At 40.7% G+C, this 22,895-nt stretch overlaps 1 protein-coding gene across 1 annotated transcript; it reads right to left on the reverse strand.

Moving 5' to 3' along the window:
• Positions 1–448: 448 nt before the first annotated feature.
• LOC114695035 (serine/threonine kinase receptor associated protein) lies at positions 449–19,363 on the reverse strand. The gene is made up of 10 exons (XM_028872189.2): positions 18,976–19,363; positions 18,130–18,265; positions 12,348–12,429; positions 11,940–12,012; positions 10,248–10,344; positions 9,556–9,693; positions 6,190–6,326; positions 3,581–3,730; positions 2,997–3,062; positions 449–1,863 (listed from the first exon to the last, which is right to left on the reverse strand). Exons 1-10 carry the CDS (start codon positions 19,085–19,087, stop codon positions 1,802–1,804), a joined length of 1,053 nt encoding a protein of 350 aa, XP_028728022.1. The 5' UTR covers positions 19,088–19,363; the 3' UTR covers positions 449–1,801.
• Positions 19,364–22,895: the final 3,532 nt, after the last annotated feature.

Here is a 22,895-nt window from a genome sequence, read left to right on the forward strand (position 1 = left end):
ACAGTGTAGACAGCAAGGACGAGGGCCAGGTAAACCAGGGGTGAGTAGACAGAAAGGCACCACAACACCCAAGGAAGGAATGTGGGGAGCTCGGCCAGAGTGGAAGCAGGCAGAGAACAGAGTCAGGACAGACCCCAGAACAAGCACACAGCAGATGCAGGACTCAGAACATGCATGCAGGGTCATCCACAACTTCTCATGGGAGCACCTGAGTGGAAACAACTTTAGTTGGGGGAGGGGGGGGGAGTTTCTCCTAGTAACTCCAGACAGAATACAGCTTTGCTTTGCCAGCACCTTGACTTTATTCAAGTGAGACAGACATGTTTCGGCCTCAGGACACTGTGATCTATTAATATAAATATGTCAGTTCAAGCTGCAAGCCTGCTGCAGCAATAGGAAACCAATGGCACAAAACTAAGAAATGCCCTTAAGTTAAACACCAAGCACCTTCCATTCCAAAAGATGCATGTAAAGTTTATTTACGGTCAGACTCTCAGTTTAATTCTTGATACATTGACAAAACTGGTACAGAGCAGAGGACCAGGCACATTCAACATGGACACAGGACAACACGCCTAGGCTCCTCAATGGACTCCTGTGACATGCTTCCTCCTGGCTCTTCCAGGCTAGCACTGTGTGTAGTGCCTTCCAGTTGTCACAACCTCTCAAAACTTAACTTTTTTTCTTCTAAGCAAAGTAGTAAAGGTCATTCAAAAGACAAATTACAAAAAAGCAAATTAACAGATGCTGTTCATATGCATTCCCAAATTACTAATTTAATCTCTTCATATTGTAAAAAGTAAATAAACTACAAATATATTTAACTGATGCAATTTATCACAAAGTTGATGACTTTTTGAACAATCCAAACTTACGGGATGTGATGCAAAAAAATCTAATACATCTTAAATATTGCAAGTTAAGATTAACCCAGTTTCATAAAATCATGTGGCTGTTTGTACAAACACACAGATATTCCACTATGTATAGTAGTAGTTTTCAGAAGAATTGGGGTTTCAAGTTATTTTTCTGCTCTTTCTAATTGCTTTTCTTTTTTAGTAATTAACATGCATGTTTAAAGAGCCAAGAAAAGCAATTCTATCAATCTGGAAGAAGAGAAATAAACACCCAGCAAGTCATGAAAATTTCAAGTTTATATAACTGAATTTCAAAACCAGGGAATGTTTAATTCAGACCCTGTAACCAAACTGTCTTTTGCTGCAAATTGCTGTATATGATGTAGAAACTTTCTGGGTATTTCCAGTTTTAATACCCAAATGTATCAGAATTTCCCAAAGAAAGAGAACATTATTTTGTTTTAGAGGCATTTTATTTAGATAACTAAAAAATATTGGATGTTCAGAAGCAGTCAATGTACAATGAAAGAGATCAAACCAGTTACTTTATCATGTATTTCCTCTTCTTTACAACTAAGCAAAGAGAAAAAGACATTCTGCTTTAAGGGAAAAGTCAGAAAAATAGGCCAATATATTTTTCTTCTCCATAACATAAACAGCTACAAGAAACTGAAGTGTAAAATGGAAATTGTACGTTGGCTTGTTCACCCGAGACAGCAGGCTATGGCACTCCATGAGCACACCCTCCTGCCTGCACCTCACACACTCAGCTATTTGCACTCACAGGACACGGAGTAGTTGTTCGTGCACTGGCACTAATTCATATTCCCAATCGTTTCTGCCCTCTTTGCCACAGGCAGAGAGTAACTCTGAAGGCTGATGCTTTTCTCTGCTTGTTCAGTCCATAAACTATAAGATAGTATTCTAGGGCATACATCTGATGCTCAGGCCTTAACTTCAGGAGTTGAAGAGTAGATGGAATCTGAATTCTCTGAAGCAATTTCTTCTGCAAGTAAAAGACAAAATCATGGTCAATTTAATACAGAAAAGAAGGAAATCTACATTTCTATATAAGGAGGAAATTGAAAGGAGTTTTGTATGCATACTGTGGTGGGATGACAAAACAGACCGCCACTGAACATGGCCTTATCAACTGGACTCGGGTCACCAAGCACCCGAGCAGAGCTCAGACACACTCTTCTACTGTCTTCACACCAGGTTTAACCCCATCGCTGTCCTTTCAGGATGAGCTTTGAATGACTTGTAACTACCCAATCAGCATTTAATTAAAATCGTGCCTTTGTAAATCCTGTCTTTTCCCTTGGTAATTAAATGTTAGCATTTAAAGCTATGCAATTCAAAACCACAAGAATTAAACACTGCTTTTAGGGGGGAGGTGGCCTACTATCAAAGCGGGGTTAACCCCAGAGTCTGTGGTACTCTCCCTTTCTCACTGCCCAAGTCACTACATAAGAGCAGAAGCCACCTCCCAATCTAACCATTAGCCGTCTTGCCAATCCTCCCAGTAAGGACTTTCCTTCTGTTCTCCGGGCCTATCCCACAGCTGCAGACCTACCCTACATGTCCCTACTCTAATTCTTTCTCCACACTATTTTTCCTACATTTATATCTACTCCTCCACTTCAAATCAAAGGGTTTTCATTCTCCCAGCTTATAAAACTCTCAAAATTCTAAGAGAGCAAATAAGGCACTGGTGGTGCAGCCTCTCCCATCTCCTTTCCCCCTCTCTTCACGCAAGGCAGTAGTGATCTTCACATTTTGCTTCTCTGCCTTGATGTATCTGTTTTTTGCTTAACTCCTCCACCCACCCCTCCTCAAATAGTTACCCCTGCCATCCATAGCTCTCCACTGGTTTAAATGCTAACTCCCTTCACCACTATAAACTACGTAATTTGTTAAGCTAGCACCCGTCCAAGTTTAAGAGAGTAACCCATCAGTCATGTCCACAGTGTACATGAGGCCCAGAACTCTGTAGCTAATGCTTATGCACGTGTGTATAAGCTTTCCACAACTTGACTCAAATCTGTTCACACTTAATTACTTTTGCCACTGACCAAAACACACATACACTTAATTTTTACCACCCTAGGGCCCTTAGCAAAGTTCATTCATATTTACCCAGCTCCTCTTCCGCTGTTTCTGGAAAACCGATCTTTGGCTTGGCCAGCTCACCACTGTCTTCTTCTGTGAAGAGAAAGGCAGTGACAACTGACTAGGAAGCACAATAGGTTCCCGAGAACTCACAAAGGACAATTCCTTTTTAAAGTTACCGTGATTCTAAAATAGCCATCTCAAAGTCACTTGTAGTACTACAACCACTCTGCAATTAGGAACAAGTGTTTGAGTTTTCGTTTTTTTAACTGAAAAACATGTTTTCAGGGGTAAGGATCGGGTAATATAATACTAAGAGGAATTGGACAGATAGTTGTAAATTCCTCATACTACCTTCTAACTGTTATTTTATTTTTGTGTATATCTGCGCCGGTAACCACTGGGCCATCTACCTGTCCCTTTGTAATAAATTCTGAATTAATTCATTCAACTCATCCCATAAAGGACATTGCTCAATTAGAATCATGGCTTTGCTTATACCATATTTTATAATTCAAAATCTAAGGGAAACAAGACACAATGAAACAGAATTTATAAATGATACAAAATCTATGCATTATAATTTGTTAACTTTGAATAAACATCCTTACCAGGAAGCACGCATTTCCAAAGGCCATAGGTTTTTCCTACCACAGTTTGCCACAATCTCAATGTCCCATCTTCAGAACCACTGGCATAGAGTTCCCCATCAGGACTAAATCTTACACAGTGAATGGGACCAAAGTGACCTTTGTAGGATTCTGGAAAAGGTGAAGAATGGGGCTATCAGATTTAAATGTAAAGCTAATTATTAGGCTAAGTATTTTTTTTTTTTTTTTTTTTTTTTTGCTAAAAGAGACACTGTGTTGCGGGGAGACCATCTCTACCATTTCCTTAGAATTAGCCCTTTCCCATCCAGTATGGCAGAGGCAGACTGCCTTTCGAAAAAGAAAATGAGGTTTCACATCCCACAGAGAATTGAGGAGCTGTCAATAAAGACTAAATTCTGCAGAGATTGGAGCTGAAGACTGTCAATTCCATCCCAGTTTCTATGTCCTGAATTCATCCCCTGCTTTTAGAGGAACCAATTTTTTCCATGCCTACAGAGGGCCACCAGGTGGAGCTCTTTTACATACTCTGTCTTAATTCCCTAACCTAGGCTTCCTAATTCGTGACAATGCTGATAAAAGCTCAATACTGACCCTCACATTTTAATATAAGAAATTTTATGAAAAGATGTATATATTAGGAAGGCTTTCTACTGCAGTAAGACCCTTACTTAGGAAGGTGCCCCATCTGTAATCTAATGCCACATCATCTTATTCTGGCGTTTCCTCCATCTCAGACTAGCCAGAGAATAAAAGCATGTAAGAATAGAGGGCTTTGGTGGAACACTTGTCTACCACACACAAAGTTCTGGATCAACCATCACCCCAAGAACCACTCCCCCGCTCTACCCCATCCTAAAAAACTATAAGTTGTATGAACAGAGACTGAGAGGAGAGTGGCTGGGTCCAAATTGCAACAGTTGTTTCTTCCTCCCGGCATTGCAAGCCTGGGTTTCACTGATGCTGACCCCCTCCACCCTAAACCCAGCCACAGCGCTCTCAAACTGAGAAGAATGGCCTGAAATATTCTAAAGCTGACTAAAGCAACCCCCATCTACCAGTTTCCCCCAAGAAACAAACAAAGCTGCCTCCTGTTCTTTCTGTACAAATCTAGTTAACTTAGTTCTTCTTTAGGTGGGAAACCAGAACAGTTGATACAGATAAGAAAAAAGGTGGCAGTTTATAAACAGAAAATGAGATTTTCAAACTAAAAGGAAAACATAAGACTTGGTAAGTAAGTATAAAAGTAGGAGTAAAAGTACTGGTCTCTGAACTATATAGCACCACTATTACACACTATAAAGTTAGGATGTGTTTGCTTCAAATTAATCATATATCAGCCATTCTACTTCTTAAAAACTATTATGGCCAGTGGTGGTGGTGCATGACTTTAAACCTAGCACTTGAAGGCAGAGGCAGTTGGATCGGAGTTTGAGGCCAGTCTACAGAGCAAGTTCCAGAACAGCCAGAGCTGTTACACAGAGAAACCTTGTCTCAAAAAAAAAAAAAAAAAAAAAGCCAAAACGAAACACATACATACATACACACACACACACACACACACACACACACACACACACACACACACACACAAAAAAACCACCAAAGAAAAAACTATTATGAAACTTATGGAAATAATAAGACTCAAAAAAAGCAAAACAATAATACATATATAAAATACATATTTTATATAATATTAAATATTTTAATTTTAGAAAATAAAAAAATATTAAAATAAAAATATATATAATTATATTAGAATCTCTCCAAAGGTCTCCATAAACCACAGTGATCCCCATTATTCTCTAGAGATTCTTGGAGATTTCCCAGTTAGAGAGAAAGGAAGCTGGGTAAATGAGTGCCTGCTCTCTTAGAGAGAACAAATATCCTTGCATATGTTTAATATTTAATTTGAAACAGATGTTCCCTCCCAATAAGGAGGGGGGATCACTGCACTATAATACAGAGCATCAGCATAAAGATGAAACTCAGTTCAAAGGAAACTGAGTTCAGTGTATTTTGTCTGTGGGTCTATAAATTTCTATAAAAAGTGGATAAAACACCTTCATTTCTGAATGTATGAATTTTGAGTTTTAGTTAGCTGCAAAACTTACTTTCAACACACTTTAGGTCACTATCTAAGGTACTCACTAGAATTTAATATTTTGATAAAGTAAATAGTTTAAGGCAATGGTTCTCAACCTTCCTAATACTGCGATCCTTTAATATAGTTCATGTTGTGGTGACCACCCAACCATAAAATTTTTGTTGCTACTTCATAACTGTAGTTTTGCTACGGTTATGAATTTTTTTTTAAAGATTTTTTTTTTAAAGATGTATTTATTTATTATGTATACAGCATGTATAACTGCAGGCCAGAAGAGGGCACCAGATCTGATTACAGATGGTTGTGAGCCACCATGTGGTTGCTGGGAACTGAAATCAGGACCTCTCGAAGAACAGTCAGTGCTCTTAACCTCTGAGTTATCTCTCCAGCCCCAGTTATGAATTTTAATGTATGTAAATATCTGTTCTAAATGGTCTTAGGCAACTCCTTTTTCAACAACCACAGGTTGAGAACCACTGATTTAAGGGACAGAAAAGAGACTTACCTAATTCTTCTCCACTATTATAATCATACTTATACAGTTTAAAGTCTTCTCCACCTGCAACAAGAAACTCCTTCTCAGGATGAAGAGATGCAGAATTGATGGTTGCAGGAGCTTCAAAGGATTTAATTGGCTCCAGACTGGGAAAAAAAACCACAGAAACATAAATGTCTACAAAAATTTTAATACTATACAAATTATCTACCCACATTAAAATTATTTCTAAATTCTGAAATTCAAAAAGCAATAATTAATTATTCAGTTCAGCAAAGTGTAACTGAACTGTTAAAAAAAAAACTAACATGAGTAAAAAACATTCAAGATTGTTATATCCAAGTGGATTTCATCTGAGGAAGTCATTCAGTAGTGGGAAATCCATATTCTAAGCGGGAGACAGCTCCTGGACATCAGTGTCTTGGCTGATAAACCATATCAGGGACCTTTTATTGTTTCTTAGACAGGATCTGTATGAAGTCCAGAATGGCCTTTAACTCAAGATCCTCCTTGCCTGAGCTATTCACTGGGGTTGGGATTACAGATAGGAACACCATGCCATGCTGGAACAGTCAAGGAACAGAGTCATGTGAAGAGAATTCTGCATACTTGTGAGAATATTCCAATAAAACAATAGTCAGTATCTTCAAAACTCGGAATTGTTCTTGGAGTCTGTTTTCATGCTCCTCCCAGGCACCGCAGACAGGAATGAGTTTACTTCAGATTATTCATTATTGCTTGTTGTTCTTATTAAACTATCCTTTATATGCCTTTATGGTAAGGAAAAACTTGTTTTTGCCATATGCAGCTTGTCCTTGTGATTGTATATACTTTGAACTCATGAGAACTTTACTCATGTGACATTTATTAACCTTCAGAATACACAAATTGTCAGAGGCTCTGAATTAAGTTGGCTATGCATGAAACTTTAGTCCAACTCATTTATCGGCTCCATTCTCCCAAATCCCACCACCCCTCTAGAGCGGTGACAATGCCAGGCTAGCCTTTTTTTCCTTTTGAAAATTTTCAGTCTTTCTACAAACATGCATTATTTTAATAAACATAAATGAGGTCATACAGACCAAGCACAATGGTGCACACCTGCATACCAGCTCAGGAGGCTACAGGGGAACCACCCAGCCAAAGACACACTGAAGGGCATTTGAAACCATTTCAAAAAACCTAAAGGCTGGGGACATAGGAATTTATGTCCCTGGGTTGAATGCTCAACATATGAAGGCCCTGGGTTGAATGCTCAACAGTGAAAAAAGTAAATGAAAAGAAAGCAAGCTTCACAGTAGGGATTTACTTACAATACTAAGGAATGTTGAATATTTTCTGAATTGTTGAGATTTAGGCTTCTGCACCCAACACAAGAAACTGCTATCAAAACTGTTCTCAACAGCTGTTTTTAACCAGGTCCTATAGTGTTCTGAATGAGAATGGCCCCTTATAGGCTTGTATTTGAATGCTTGGCTTCCAGCTGGTGGACTGTTCTGGTAAGGATTAGCACTGTTGGAGACCAGCTGGTGGACCTTTCTGGTAAGAATTAGCACTGTTGGAGACGCTGTATCACTGGAGGTGGGCTGTATCACTGAGGTTTCAAAAGCCCATGCCAGACCCAGTCTGGCCAGCTCTCTGTACATCTCCTGCTTGTGGGTCAGATAAAAGCTCTCAGCTACTGCTTTAGTGGCAAGCCTGCATGCCTGCCTGCCTCCTGCCATGATGGTCATGGAGTCACCCTCTGAAAAGCCCCCAATTAAATGCTTCTCTTTGTACAGTGCCTTGGTCATGGTGTCTCTTCATAGCAATAGAAAAGTAACAAAGACAGGTTAACTGCATTAGAAGCTGTACTTATCAATGCACAACTGCTTCCCCTGGAAAATCAACTATAGTATCTTTACTAGTCCTTTTCAGTTCAATCCTAAAAAACTACTTCAACATAGAACACCAATCAACACATGCCATATATAAAACATGCAAATGAAACTTAGCCAGGCACGGTGGTGAAAGACTTTAATCCCACCCAGCACTTGGGATGCAGAAGTAGGCAGATCTCTGAATTCAAAGTCACTTTGATCTACAAAGAGAGTTCCAAGACAACCAGGACTATACAAAGAAACTATCTCGAAAAACAAACTAGTTAGCAGTGGCATATCTAGCATTACAGAAGACCACTTGTTGCTTGAAATATTCAACAGGCCACCTACTACTACCCAATGAGATCTGAGGCAAAAGTCTACAGCAGGATTGCATGGCCCAGGAATGAGCAGTTACAGGTGTACAATCTGATAGTGCTGGGCAAGTGTTCCACTATTAGCTTTACTGTATTTATAGGAGCTCCCCTGTATTTTTAGAACTTCCATATTAGATTTTCTGTCTCCTATTCAATGAAGCTGAACACTAGAAATATTTTTTGAGACCAAATGCTAAGTCAGAGTATAATTGGTCTAATCCTTACAGAAATCCTTTAAGTACCAAGGCTAAGAACTCTACACTCAGTTGTATAGTTTGAACTCAACACTGTACATACAGGATTCCTACTGAGAACAAAGAAGTACCACAACATTAGCTACAGTGATAATACAGAGCAACAGCTACAGAACCTCATATAATTTAATGAAATATGACCAATAAAAATATTTTAATGGTGTTTTAAGCGATACGAAATTTTTAATTAAAAAGCAAGATTACATGCATTATAGTCCTATTAATTAAAAGAAAAACCCAAGTATACACACACACCAGAAAAAGAAATGATTAAGTCTGCACTATTTCCTTCATTGTTTTCAGGTCCTAGGAATTCAAACCTAGGGTCTCAATCCATGCTACACAAGCACTCTTACTGAGTTATATCCCAGGACCTCTTTTCTCTAAAATTTTAACTGGAAAATAGAAAAGAAACAGCATCACAGCGATTTCTACATATATAACATCATGCCAATGCTTCTTTTAATAAAACAGAACTTAGACTTTACCAATAAATATCCTACACAACTGGATTTTAAGTTAATTCCTGATTAAAGCACACTCAACCTAAGAGACAATTGTTAAGAGGTGTAGAAACACTTCCTGTGTGTTACACAGCAAAGGTAACAATCTGCCTCTAAAAGAATCATGCAACTTTTTTTGTACAAGCCTTCCTTTTTGTTAAGATTATTTTATTTTTTTTGTATGTGTATCTACACATATACATGGGATGCTATGGAGGCAACTGTATACCAAGGCTGGAATTACAGGTGTACCTGATGGTGCTAAGAACTGAACTCTGGTCTTCTACATGAGGAGCAATCATTGTTAATCAACAGCTGAGCCAGCATAAGCTAATTTTCCCTTTTTACCCGCAAATAAAATGCAGGAATTTCCTGGCCATACCTAAGTGCACTATGAAAAGCAATAGTCCGCCCATAAGTAAGCACCAGGACCTCTCCCTCAGGGATATACTCCATGCTGCTCACGGACATGTTAAAATTCACAGATTTCACTTCTGTCATTGTAGCATGATCCCAAAGACTGCAAAAGAAAAAGAAATCACATTTACTCAGTGACCAGAAAAAAACTTCAATTTTATCTGTACATAAATTCATGAGATAATAATCACAATCATAATAAAGCAATTTTGTCACAAATCATAAAGGAATTCTGAGTTCCTATGAAATGTTAGGTTGTTGGTGAAATCAACTTTATCATATACTTTCCTAACAATAAAACTGTTATCTAACCCTAGTCCTAGCTTAACTAATCTCAACAGTTGTTTTGATCTATCCGACAGCTACGGATCTTTTCACAGAAAAATACATCAGGTCTTAACACGAAGTTTTAAGGGTATCATGAATCCCCTCAGCCAACCTGTCCATAACTACACTCGGAACAACTAACTACATGTCAGCAGCTTTAATGACTTTCTGAATTCTCCTCCATGTGTGTGATAGTAAGTAGACAGCTCTAGGTAAACGTGACCTATATTGACTTTAACTTACATTTTCCTACATGATTTACTAAAAGTACTTATAAGCTCCCAGCTAATGCTCTTCAAACATTAAATTATTAAAGAAAAATTAACTTACCGAACAGTTTTATCATCAGCTGAAAGGATTTGTTTATCCTCACTGCACCACAGAGCCTTTTTAATACCGGAAGTATGACCACTAATTTCCTTAGGTTCTTTAGAAGAAACAATTTAAAACGCTTAATAAATATCTGGCTTTCTGAACTGAGCAATATGAAAACAATTGTCAATTTTACAACAACTTTCCAAACCTCAGCCCATTTCAAAGGATGTCTATCAGTTGTGCTCAGGTTTCCTATATTGTATGACAATGAACCATAAACCAAATGACCCTTGCTTTATGAAGCTGAGGCACATCGCCTAGGATCTTTATTCTAGTCACTGTTGGCAGTAACTAATGGGGCAAAATACACACACACACACACACACACACACACACACACACACAGAGTTGGCAGTAACTAATGGGGCGAAACATACGCACGCACGCACTTGCCAGGAAAGCAGAGGGCAGAAGGAAAAAGGAAACAATTAAAGTAGCATGAGCAATTCCCAGGAAAGAAACTTCATTTCAAGCCGGGCGGTGGTGGCGCACGACTTTAATCCCAGCACTCGGGAGGCAGAGGCAGGTGGATCTCTGTGAGTTTGAGGCCAGCCTGGTCTCCAAAGTGAGTTCTAGGAAAGGCGCAAAGCTACACAGAGAAACCCTGTGTCGGGGAAAAAAAAAAAGAAAAAAGAAACTTCATTTCTTGATCTTTAAAATGGGGTAATAGAAGTTGTTATATATAGTCTATGATGATCAAATAAAAACATACATCTGAGGTGCTTAACACTATCCGACACACAAGTTAAAGTTCCATTCATTGCTATTCCTTCTACTGTTGACCCACTGGAAAAGCAACCCTCAAAAACAGCTTTGGGAGGTGAGGATGAAAAAGTCCACCCACCCAACTACCTTTACTGTATCAGAGCAAGTTCAACAGTGCTTTGATGTTTTAGCATAAGTCTACCAAAAAGTAGATAGAGGAAAATGCATAGCAGATAATGGAATCTGTGGTGATAAGTATAATCCGTCACTTTAGAAATGTTCTTCCAAACAGAATATAACTATAGAATGACTGTTTAAATCACAATGTACTTTTCTTTGGTTTTTAGAGACAAGGTTTCTCTGTGTAGCTTTGTGCCTTTCCTGGAACTCACTCTGTAGCCCAGGCTGGCCTCGAACTCACAGAGATCCGCCTGCCACTGCCTCCCAAGTGCTGGGATTAAAGACGTGTACCACCACCGCCCGGCCACAATGTACTTTTTTAAACTCAGTGTCAGTTTTGTAATTGATGCATAATCCTGCCTTCACCTACAGAATGTTTCTTCTGAACCAATACAGCTAAAAAGTTGAAACCTAACCCTTACCATACTGCTGTCTCAGCATCCTCTCTTACAGAGGGCCACATCACACATTACCCAAAATCTAGCAACACTGCTCTATGATCTTTACAGAATCTAGTATCATGAATTGAAACACATCACTATAATAAAATTTTATATTGCCAGAAGGCTATGAGTCACACAATAAAATAAGCAAATATTAAAATGAAATCTGCATAGGAAAAAGAAAAAAGTCTTGACAGGATATATTGTGACTGAAATTTAGATTTTTAACGAAGAATAGATAATAGATGCTTTTATCTGGTGGTTATCTTAACTTTCAAATGTTTATGGTTCCACAGAGTGATGCATGAGTGATGCTTACCTGCCTCAGGTTTGTTCAAGTCATATATGCGCAGCAGTTTATCCTGTCCCCCAGTTAACAGGTAGTTGCTATCCTGAAAAAAAAAAAGAAAAATGTTAGATTAGCCACTTTAATAGTTAATGAAATATAATCACCAATAAAGATACAGTTGTAACCAATACTTCCAAAAGGACACTGTAAATGTCTTAAGACTTGCCAAGCTCAAGTTTCCTCTCAATCACACTGTACTGTACCACAAGAACCACCATTCTGCTGTGGGCCCGCCCTCCCTGTACCACAGGAACTGCCACTCTGCACCTGAGTAATACTTCTTTGATCTCAAAAGGAACTCGGGGCCTCATTCATGTGCTATGCAAACAGTGTATAACCCTGAACTACATCCCTAGCCAAAATTCCATTTTCTCATACCTGTGTGAAATCCACAGTCTTGACAATGTGCTTATGAGCCAGGGTCATCAATTCATCTCCTGAGACAGCATCCCACACTTTGCTAAAAATGAACATAAACAAACATTCCATAACATTAATGTAAGGTTAAATATAGTGATAATTTTGATCAATACAAAGTAATTACATACATAATATTTATATAACTGTATTATGCATCTCTCATAGCGCTTATTATTACGATAATTTATCTAAAAAAGAATTTCTCCATAGGACTTTTTAACTCTTAATTTTCTTAGACATTGGAAAGGAATAATTTATTCACAAATTAACCCAGCCTAGTTTTTAGCTTACAGCCATATTTTTTACCAAGCCTGAAGAATATTTTAACCAATTCAGTTCACCAAGTCATCCTTTCATATATTCATATACCAGAGAAAAGAATATAGAACTTCTGTGAATTTAGCTACCTTAAAATTTTACAATGTTAGACCTTGATACAGATCAGATAAAGTTTAAATCAAGATGGTGGAAGGCTAGATGTTAGTGGGTATAATCCCTTACAATCATTTTCTGCTGAGGCAGGAGGATTCTGAGTTTAGGTTAGCCTGAATTACACAGTGGGATCTTTCTCAAAACTCAGACAAAGTAGAAGTAAAATAAAAACAGCCATCGTCCCCACTCCAAGTACATAAGGGCACGAGTGTGCATGCAAAGTCCAGAGATTCCAAAGAGAGCCAGAGGTCTGAAGGAGCAAGCCAAACTACACCAAGCACCAGGAACAGAAAGCATTCCAAATGACAGCATCAGTAAAATTTAGAAATGTAAGAAATAGGAACTGGTCATAAACATCTAAACTTATACATGAATGGTTGTAAAAACATGTTCAAGAGAAAATGTCACCTTATTTCTCTTATACCCACTCCAGTCTCTCCCATTCTACTTTACCTCTCTGCCCCCAACCTCCTTTTAGTTCTGATTCTAGCCACCCACGATTCACACATTTTCTTTAGCTCCCACACCTCTGCTCATATCTATGTGCTCCAAGTTCTTTGTATCCTCATTTCAAATGCTAATCACTACTTGATTTTCTATCTTCTCATTCAATAATTAACCATTTTTCTTTCTTTCTTTCTTTTTTTTTTTTTGGCGGGGGAGATAAGATCTCTATGTAGCCCTGTCTTGCAGCTGACATGTCCTCAAACTGATCTCCAACTTGAGATCCTCATGCTTCCGCCTCCCGAGTACCAGAAAGGTGTGTACCACCACACCCAGCAACCACTTATTCCAGTTCTTCCAGAGCTCGGCTTCCAAGGCCCATGGCACTTGATTCTGCTTTTTGTTTCTATGTGCTCATTCTTAGTTAGCCACAGAGAAAGGGTTCTAGCCTAAGTTCACATGGATTAGGATCAGAGATATCCAACTGTCAAAACCACCTGGTTTCAATAGAACTCTGGGTAATGTCCATCATTTTAATCTTTTTTTTTTTTTCTGGGCCACACACAGGAGTGAACCCAGATCCTTGAATGATAAACAAGCACTCTATCATTGAGTTCTTCTCCATCTCTAATGGCCTTTGAAATGTTAATCTTACTTTGATGGAGACCAGAGTAATACTAACCAGAGCTAACAGCAGTGTGCTACTACTACTCTTAACTTTGACAAACCATGAAACAGAGTCAGATGTCAGAGTACCTGGGGTCACATTCAGTCAGGACTCACTCAATACAGGCCACCTGCCTGTGTTCACATACCTACTATCAATTACAAGTACAAATACTGGGACCTGGAATGTCAGGAAAGCATTACACTATTATGATGGCTATTCTTGGTTGTTACCATGACTACATTTAGAATTAACTGAAACCCCAATGACTGGACACATCTCATTTGAGTTAGGAAGACCAGCTGAGACATCAAGCTTCATGGACAAACTGGTTGGGCAGCCAATGTTGGATTAGCTGGATCACAGTCTGTAACCTATTCTAATAAATCTCTTTTATATAGATTCATTCTATAAGTTCTGTTCCTCTAGGGAACCCTGACTAATATAACTATGTATAGGCATGTCCTCAAGCCTGTAGTTCTATACAGTCAGCAATGCTCCAAATGACCTAGACAAAGGGCCTGTAGCAGCAAGACAAAGCCTTGACTATGATCAGGGTCAGCTCAATGTTGGGTGGAGGTGGCTGCACATTTTTCACACTTGTTTTCTCTCCATTTCAAAGTAGTTCCCACATGAGCAGGATTCTTGTATACTTTTTATTTCTTTCCTGTGGGCTAGCAATACAATGTGGTAAGATGTACAAAACAAGATTCATCATAGATTTCACTACCATATAGGATCCTTCCCAACTGTACAGAAAATCAGCATAAGACCATGAAGCAGTCAGTGGCACAATGGTCTGCTTTAACTGAGACTGTTAAGGCCAGGTTATGGTAAAATCAAAGTTAATAGAAATGTACCTTTAAACTGCAATCTAAAAGTTTATCTTTGAGAATGCTAATGTCCACAATATCTACACTTACAACTATATATTTAATTTAAATATAAATATAATATAAATAACAGATAATGCATAATTATAAATAATTAAGTATTTAATTTAAAGTATTACTTTATTAACTATTAGCTTGCTGTCAAAAGACTGTAACCTAATTTCCAAAATGATACTGGGGGGTTGGAGGGAAAGATTCTAGCTATAAAGCCCACCTGGCTGGAATTTTCTGTGTACTCTAGGCCTGCCTTGACCTTGTGAACCCTCCTGCCTCAATCTCTGAGTAATGAGATCTCAGGCATGTGTCACCACACCAGGCCTATCTTCCAAGCAAGCTGTGGTGCTGTGGAGTAATCCTTCTATACACTGTGTAAATTACACTGTTATTGGTTTAATAAAGAAGCTGACTGGCCAAAAGCTGGAGAGGATAAGGTTAGGAAGGAGAACTAGACTAAGGACACTGGGAAGAAGGGTAGAGTCAGAGGAGTAGCTGGCGACACAGAGGAAATAGGTGCAAGATAAAAGAGAGGTAACACCACGTGGCAGAATGTAGATTAATAGAAATGAGTTAATTTAAGTTGTAAGAGCTAGTTAGTAAGAAGCCTGAGCTATCAGCCGAGCATTTATAATTAATACCGAGTTTCTGTGTTGATTATCTGGAAACAGATGGGCGGGAAAGAAAAGTCCAACTACACTGTGGTGGTAATCACCCATCAATCCTACTACTTGGGAAGCTGAAACAAGCCGAAATTTCCTACCACCCTGGCTACATAGTTGAAGCCAGTTGGGCAACTTAGCAAAATGAAATTTAAAAGGGGTCAAGGCTTTAACTCAGTGGTACAGTGCTTGCCATACAGCCTGGGTTCAATTTCCAGAGCGAAAATAACCGCCCTTCTCGTAAACACCTAAATCTAGAGCTGTAAAACTCTAATCAAATATTCTACATCCATTATAAAAATCAGTAAGAGTCATTCCCAATGACAATGTTCTTAATGAACTTAGAGAAGAACAAACTTTAATAGAAAAAAAAAAAACTTAAAGCAATTACAGACTCAAATATTCCAAGATCCTTTTTTTCAATTGACTTATTCAACAAGTATAAAGCAGCACTTAAGAATATAAACGACTGGAGAGGGCTCAGTGGTTAAGCGCACTGCCTGCTCTTCCAGAGGACCCACTTTCAATTCCCAGTCCCTACATGGCAGCTCACAATACCTCCAGTTCTAGGGGATCTAACACCCTCACACAGACATACATGTAGGCAAAACACAAACGTACATAAAATAAAAATAAATGAATCATAAAAAAATGAAAAGAAATATAAAACATGGCCTCAACCTTAAGAAGCACATTAAAATATGTACTATAGCAAGTGCATACTGCTTAACAAGGCATAGCACAGACAAACAAGGCAATGGGTACCTTCCCTCTACTGTTCCAGAAGTCCACTGTAACTCTTCCATATCTGAGCATTATTCTTATTTCCTATTTTCATCTCATCAATCATAGTGCTTTGTCAGGGCTGAGGATGTATCTCAGCTAGTAGAATGCTTGCCTAGCTAGCACACATAAAGCCAGGTGGGTAGCACGCAGCTCACCTGTAACACCTTAACTCAAATGGAGAAGATGCAAAGACATTTTGACTATACCTAACAGTAGGTATAAAGCCAGCCTGGGCTATATAATAAAGTACTTTATTTTGTGAGTTAATATGCAGGCTGACATCTAAGGCAACTTTTGGCCTAAAAATACTAACATAGAAGGACTCATAGGTGTTTTTAAAACCAGACTTATGTAACATCCTAACAGGGCAGACTACAAAGTTTTACAATGGTTAATACACGATGCTGTAACAGTAATTGATTCCTCAGAGGCACAGAAAGTACATACAGCATTATTTGTCTCTTAAAACTGTTTATTCTTAAATGTGCATACAGTAAAATTCACTGTGCTGTATATAAAGGTCTCGGGTTCAACAAGGGCACATGGTAATATGTTATAAGCTGTGTTCATTTTTTTAACCTAGTGTTTTTAATTTGCTTAAACCAAAAGTGGCAACACAATTTACAGTTGCTCCTTATTATGAAATCCTTTTTAAACAAGAAATCAACAGACCATTTTCACTCTCCAGGCCCTGGTCTATCATGTACAGCAGCTCTTAACATTGCCTTTGGACCAGCAAGATGGCTTGGTAGGCAACAGCACAAGCCTGACAGCCTGAATCAGATCCCAGAACCTACACCCCCAAAATTGTCTTCTGACCTCCACACAGCCATGCACATGCCTGCACACAATGGCAAATAAAAAGTTGCCTTCATTGGTTTAAAAACAGGGGTGTAACTATACTACAAACACAGGTGTAACTATACACCAAAATTATATAAATATAACACATGCCTCAAAAGAGCTGCAACACCTAAAGTAAAAACAGGTGAAGTGTACTGTGGCAATGGTTTGGTGCATCAAAGACTGTACCAAAAGACAAAATGAACTAGAATGAAGCAATTTATCTATTATTACAGTGGTTCAAAGACTGCAGGTCACCCAGAGAAACATTACCTGAGCAAAAGACAGCACTTTTCCCCCAGACCAACCAAACAGAACACACTTGAGTATTTTTAAAGCTCTCAAGTCTACACTCCTGTATACCCAAGGTGATAAAGTAAAACTGTAAAGAGAAGACCAAATCCTCAGAAGAGAAGTGACATGATTTGACTGACTGAATGGCAGCAATACTAACAGAAATAACAGAGAAGAAATCCCCAGCAGTGCAGAGCTAAGGTGAGCCCAAACTAAAAGAGTGGCAAACAAAAGGGACTATCTGTAGAATCAAAAACCGGTGATAATGACGACCTAAGGAAAATCAAGCATCTTTCAGACTGCAAACTTTAACACCATAAGAAAAAGAGAAAGTTTGAGACCCAGTTTTAAATGTACCTAGAGCCAGTTGTTAAAAACTGAGTGAAAAAAGTATCTGGGTGTAGCACTATGTAGCACTCAATTTAGAGAAGTATCTGTCTAGGGCATCACCAACATCCATTATTCAGGCTGCATCATAATCATAAACATTCCTAGTCTCAATCAAAGACATAGAGGGTGAGTCATTTTTAAAACCTTTCAAGTTTGGGGACTGGGTGAAGACAAGGATGCTCAGAGAACCAGGATGGAATCTTGGTGAGCTCAAACACCATGTGTTCTCTATGGCACCAGCTGAGTCAGGACTCTGCCTAAATGAAGGTGAAGATTCTGACAATGTCACCACATAATTCAGAGAGACTAAAGTTAGCCAGTTTTGTTACACTTACGCTGTGAAATCTGCAGCAGCTGTAGCAGCTTTGGTGGCATCCTTATTCAATGTTGCACCCCAGACAGCACCTTTATGACCCAAAAAGGTTCCAATCCAGTCTCCCGTATCTCCCTGGCGGAGCATAGGTTTGCCATCTAGAAAATATTTCAAGACATGTGATTTTGAAGCCTGCCACATAACATCGAATATTGAATAGCAAACTGGAAAATTGTTGTTCTGACTCCCTCACCTTGACATACTCAGATTACAAAACAATTGTATAAAGAGATGCTTTCCAGGGGACCTGATTCCGATTCCCAGCACCCCACTGGGAGGCCGACAACCGCCTGTAATTCCAGCTCTAGGGAATCCGACGCCCTCTTCTAACCTCTCTGGGCACTCCTTCACACATGTACACGCAAGCACACAGACACACTGATACACATAAATAGAAAACTTTTTTAAAACCCTGAGGCTGGAAGCCACTGACGTGTCAAAACAACCTAGATAGGCGTTTTGACTTTGAACCAACTAAACCTTAAGTACATTTTCCTCTGAAAAAAATGAGGCTCACACCACCAAGGATGATGATACAATGAGTGCGAAGACATAAAAGGCACTCCTCTTGGCCTGGCCTAATTTCTCCTCCCAGTAAATCCTTGGGAGACACGGTGTAGTTCTGTGTGTCGAAAGGCGCAGTGCACTAAAAACGGGAGGAGAGGGGGGTGGCGCATAAAGCCTGACCAGGCACGAGCGAGCCGAGGCCTCTGCTCCAGGAACTCTCTCTCGCTTCAACTGGCAGCTACGAGGCCCCCACCGCACCCCTCGGCAGCCGAGGGCCGCGGCCGCCCGGGGCTCGACTCACCTTTGCAAGCGCTGATCAGAAAGTAGCCGTACGGCGTGATGCCGCTGAAGGCCAAATCCACCACGGGCCGCGTGTGGCCCGAGCAGGTGAGCGGCGTCTGCCTCATGGCCATGGCGGCGGCGGCGGCGAGCGGGGTGACGCCAAGCGCGGACCGAGGGTCGCGGTTGTCCTTCTCCTCGGCCGCGGCGCCTCGGGCTGCCTAGGGCCCCCGCACTGACACCGAGGCCGGGTCCGGAGTCCCCGCGACGCGCGGCCGCCAAGGGAGGGGCAGGGAGGGAGGGAGGAGGGGAGGGGAGCGCCGGACAGCCGGCCCGCCGCCACCCACCGTCCACACCGGTAGCGGCAGGAAATGACGCAGCGCCGACGCGCCGCTTCAGGCGGAAGTGACGACCGGCGGGAAGGCGGGGTCGCCTAGCGCGGCCGGGAGGAGCGGGGTGCGCAGGCGCGAGCTCCGAGGCCGCGCGGCTCGTGGTGTGACGTCACGCGCGCTGCGTCCAGTTCCGCCCCGCGGGGTCGGTCGGTTGCGCGGTGCCGTTTAACCAATCGGAAGCCTCTCTTGCTGTCCCTTGTGGACGCGAAGGGTCCCAGGGTTGTTCCCACGAACCGTCGTCCGCGAGCGGCCGCGTGGCCCGGAGCTGTGTCCCGCGCAACCCACACCCTCCTGTGTGGAGGTGGAAGACGGAGGACCACGGAGGATCCCGGGAATCGAAATCTGGTTGTCAGGCTTGGCGGCTACGGCCTGCCCCGTCCTTCGCTCTTCTTTATTCATGTTTAACTCATCAGTTACTGTGTATGTTTTTTCTTGTATTTTTCACTACCTTGAATAAACCACACTGGTAGGGTGGGGGCGAGTCTCTTGGTTCTTGACTTTTCAAAGTGGAGAACTGGATCAAGAGAAGTTTGGCAAAGCGAAGCGCACACACCAAAGAGAGTGAAGTGTGATTCCCTGAAGGAAGAAGGCTTGGGGCTTGCAACATGATCAGTGAGTTCCAAGTATCAGTGAGAGATCCTGTCTCAAAAAAAAAAAAAAAAAAAAAAAAAAGACATGATGGATGGATCTGGGCCAGTAGGTCATTCTTCGGTGACAGGTTCCTGAGAGGAAGGACCAGAGGATCATAAAGACAGGAAAGTTGGGGTCAGGAGGCAGCTATGTCTTATGTCAAGGAAGTCATTAGGAAGTGCAGCACCTTGTATACTGTTTGCGGGGGGTGGGGGGGGTGGAACGCAGCAGACAGCTATTACACCATGGGATGAAGCAAAGTTGCACCAAGGGAATACAGACTAGTTCATGTGTGCCACAAACCACACACACTGGCTTTGGGACTGATAACTCCAGTCTCTTGGTGGTGGTAGTGGAGGGGGGGGGAGGTCAGGTTCCTAAAAACTGAAACCTTAACTCATTGGAGGCCCTGGCCTCAGACCAGACCTTGCCGTGCTTGCCCCTGGGCACACAGAATGAGCATTCCCTGTCTCATTTTATGGGCCTCAGAGAAAAGCCTTGGATCAGCCGTTCCAAACAATGAACGGCTCCTGAGGAACGATACCTGAGATTGCCTTCTGCACACCACACGTGCACACACTATTTTAAAGTAGATACCAAGCATATGTTGGCATCATAATAGACATTTTAGAAGTGATATGGGGAGAAACAAATGGACAAGGGACCAGAATTAATCATCTCTACATGAAGAAATTTATTGACAAAGATGCTCTGTAGATCAGTGTGGAAAGAAATTCCACAAATAGGTTATGCATTTGAAAATGAATGAAATTGGATACTTCACATGAAATTTGAAGTACTCCAGGCTTTATGGTTATTATTAATTTGAGATTTTATTATGATCACTGTTAATCATGTTTAGGATTCAGGAGTCTGCTAGGGTCTTCTTAAAAGCCTCTTATTTTACTTTCTGATTTTTTCTTGATTACACAGTCATTGAACACAATTATGGAATACAGTGATATTTTGATTAGAGATCAAGTCAGAGCATAGCCATTATCCTTATGACTTTAGTGTCTCCTAGGGGTACGTTGTGATGCAGATGGTAGTGTAGGGAAGTGGTGGAAATGAAGGAGCAGGCCTAGAAAGTCTGGATCCTTGGCAGCACTCCCCTGGAATAGATCAGGGGTGCATAAGAGATCTCTTTAGTATCTTATATGGCAGTATAAGCTCCACATATTGTTACTGTGCTGGCTAGATTAAAAAAAAAAAAAAAAAAACTTCATCCTCGTAGCATGGCAGCTTCCTACTCACAGACAGCAGAAAGACACCTCTGTGGCCTCTGACATGGAGTTCATGTCAAATCACAGGAATAGCTTCCCTACGACCTTGTCATATGATGCTATTTCACCCTAATAGTGGTTAGCCTACCATAGGCATCCCACTCTACCCACATGCAAAAGATACAGATTGTGCAGGCTATTTGTACCTTACAGGCTATCTTGGAATTGTGCCTACAGCAAATACTAAGTGAGTATTGGGGATAGTTGAGAATACTCTTTTTTTTTTTTTTTTTTTTTTTTTTGGTTTTTCGAGACAGGGTTTCTCTGTGTAGCTTTGTGCCTTTCCTGGATCTAGCTCTGTAGACCAGGCTGGCCTTGAACTCACAGAGATCCACCTGCCTCTGCCTCCCCAGTGCTGGGATTAAAGGCATGTGCCACCACCCGGCTGAGGATACTCTTGCAGAGGACCTGAATTCAGTTTGCAGCACTCACATCAGGCTCCTCACAACTACCTCTTAGCTCCAGATCGGGGCCATCAGATACCCTCTTTTGGTCTCTGGGCAATTGCACTCACATACACATATCCACATACAGATGCACACAAGTATGTGATTAGAAATAAATCACAGGGGGTTGTGGCTCACACTCTTAATCCTGGCACTTCGGAGACAAAAGCAGGCTGATCTCTGTGGGATTGAGGCCAGCCTGGTTTACCTAGTGAATTCCAGGCCAGCCAGGGATATGGGGTGGAACTCTATCAAAAAAAAAAAAAAAGAGAAAGAAAAGGAAAAATGAAAGAAACCCTTTTAAAAAGTTAAGATAGTCATAAAGAACACGATACATATGTGTAATTCAATTGAAATCACTGCAATAAACACACATCCCCGATGCTGTTGTGTTTTCTTGATTGTCTTTTATTTGCCTCAGCCAGCAAGGTAGTGATTTATCTCACCAATAAACAATTATTTACTGACTGATCTCTAAACGCTGATTACTCTTCCAACTCCCAATTACCAATGTTGAAATGCTATTAAAGTTCTCACTGTCTGTGGTGACGTGTGTGTGTGGCACTTCATAGGTCTCACTGTAGCCTGAGCTGGCAGGTGGCTTGGAACCCAAGATATAGTCCAGGTTAGCCACTAACTCATACTGATCCTCCTGCCTCAGCCTTCTGAATTCTGGGGTTTCAGGTGTGAGCCACCATGCCCACGGTGGTCCTGTTCTTCTAGAACAATGTGCCATATTCTATGTCAGTCATCTTTAGATTGTAACAGTTCTTTCAGTTCATTATTTATGCAGGAGCAACACAGTGTTGTTGGTTGTTTTTACTCTTTTGGGGGGCCCACCACCCAGCTCCTAAATAAATCACACACGGAGGTGTTACATTGTTAATATATATAATGGAGTTTTTTATCTGAATCTGTCAAATGTTAATGGACTAGACATCGTTAATGTAATCTTGACTGTGTATATTGTATATACTTACTGGATATAATTTTTCTTGTATTAGTTATAAGCTTTTTTACATTTTAGGCAAAAAGAGAGGAAATGTATTGTATTCCCCCAAATATTGTGCATGCTAACAAACTTATCTGGGGTCAGAGACAGAGCAGCCACAATATTAAACATAAAGGGGCCAGGCGGTGGTGGCACATGCCTTTAATCCCAGCACTCGGGAGGCAGAGGCAGGTGGATCT

This window comes from Peromyscus leucopus, chromosome 3 (genome assembly GCF_004664715.2).
Source record: "Peromyscus leucopus breed LL Stock chromosome 3, UCI_PerLeu_2.1, whole genome shotgun sequence".
Taxonomy (NCBI): Eukaryota; Metazoa; Chordata; class Mammalia; order Rodentia; family Cricetidae; genus Peromyscus; species Peromyscus leucopus.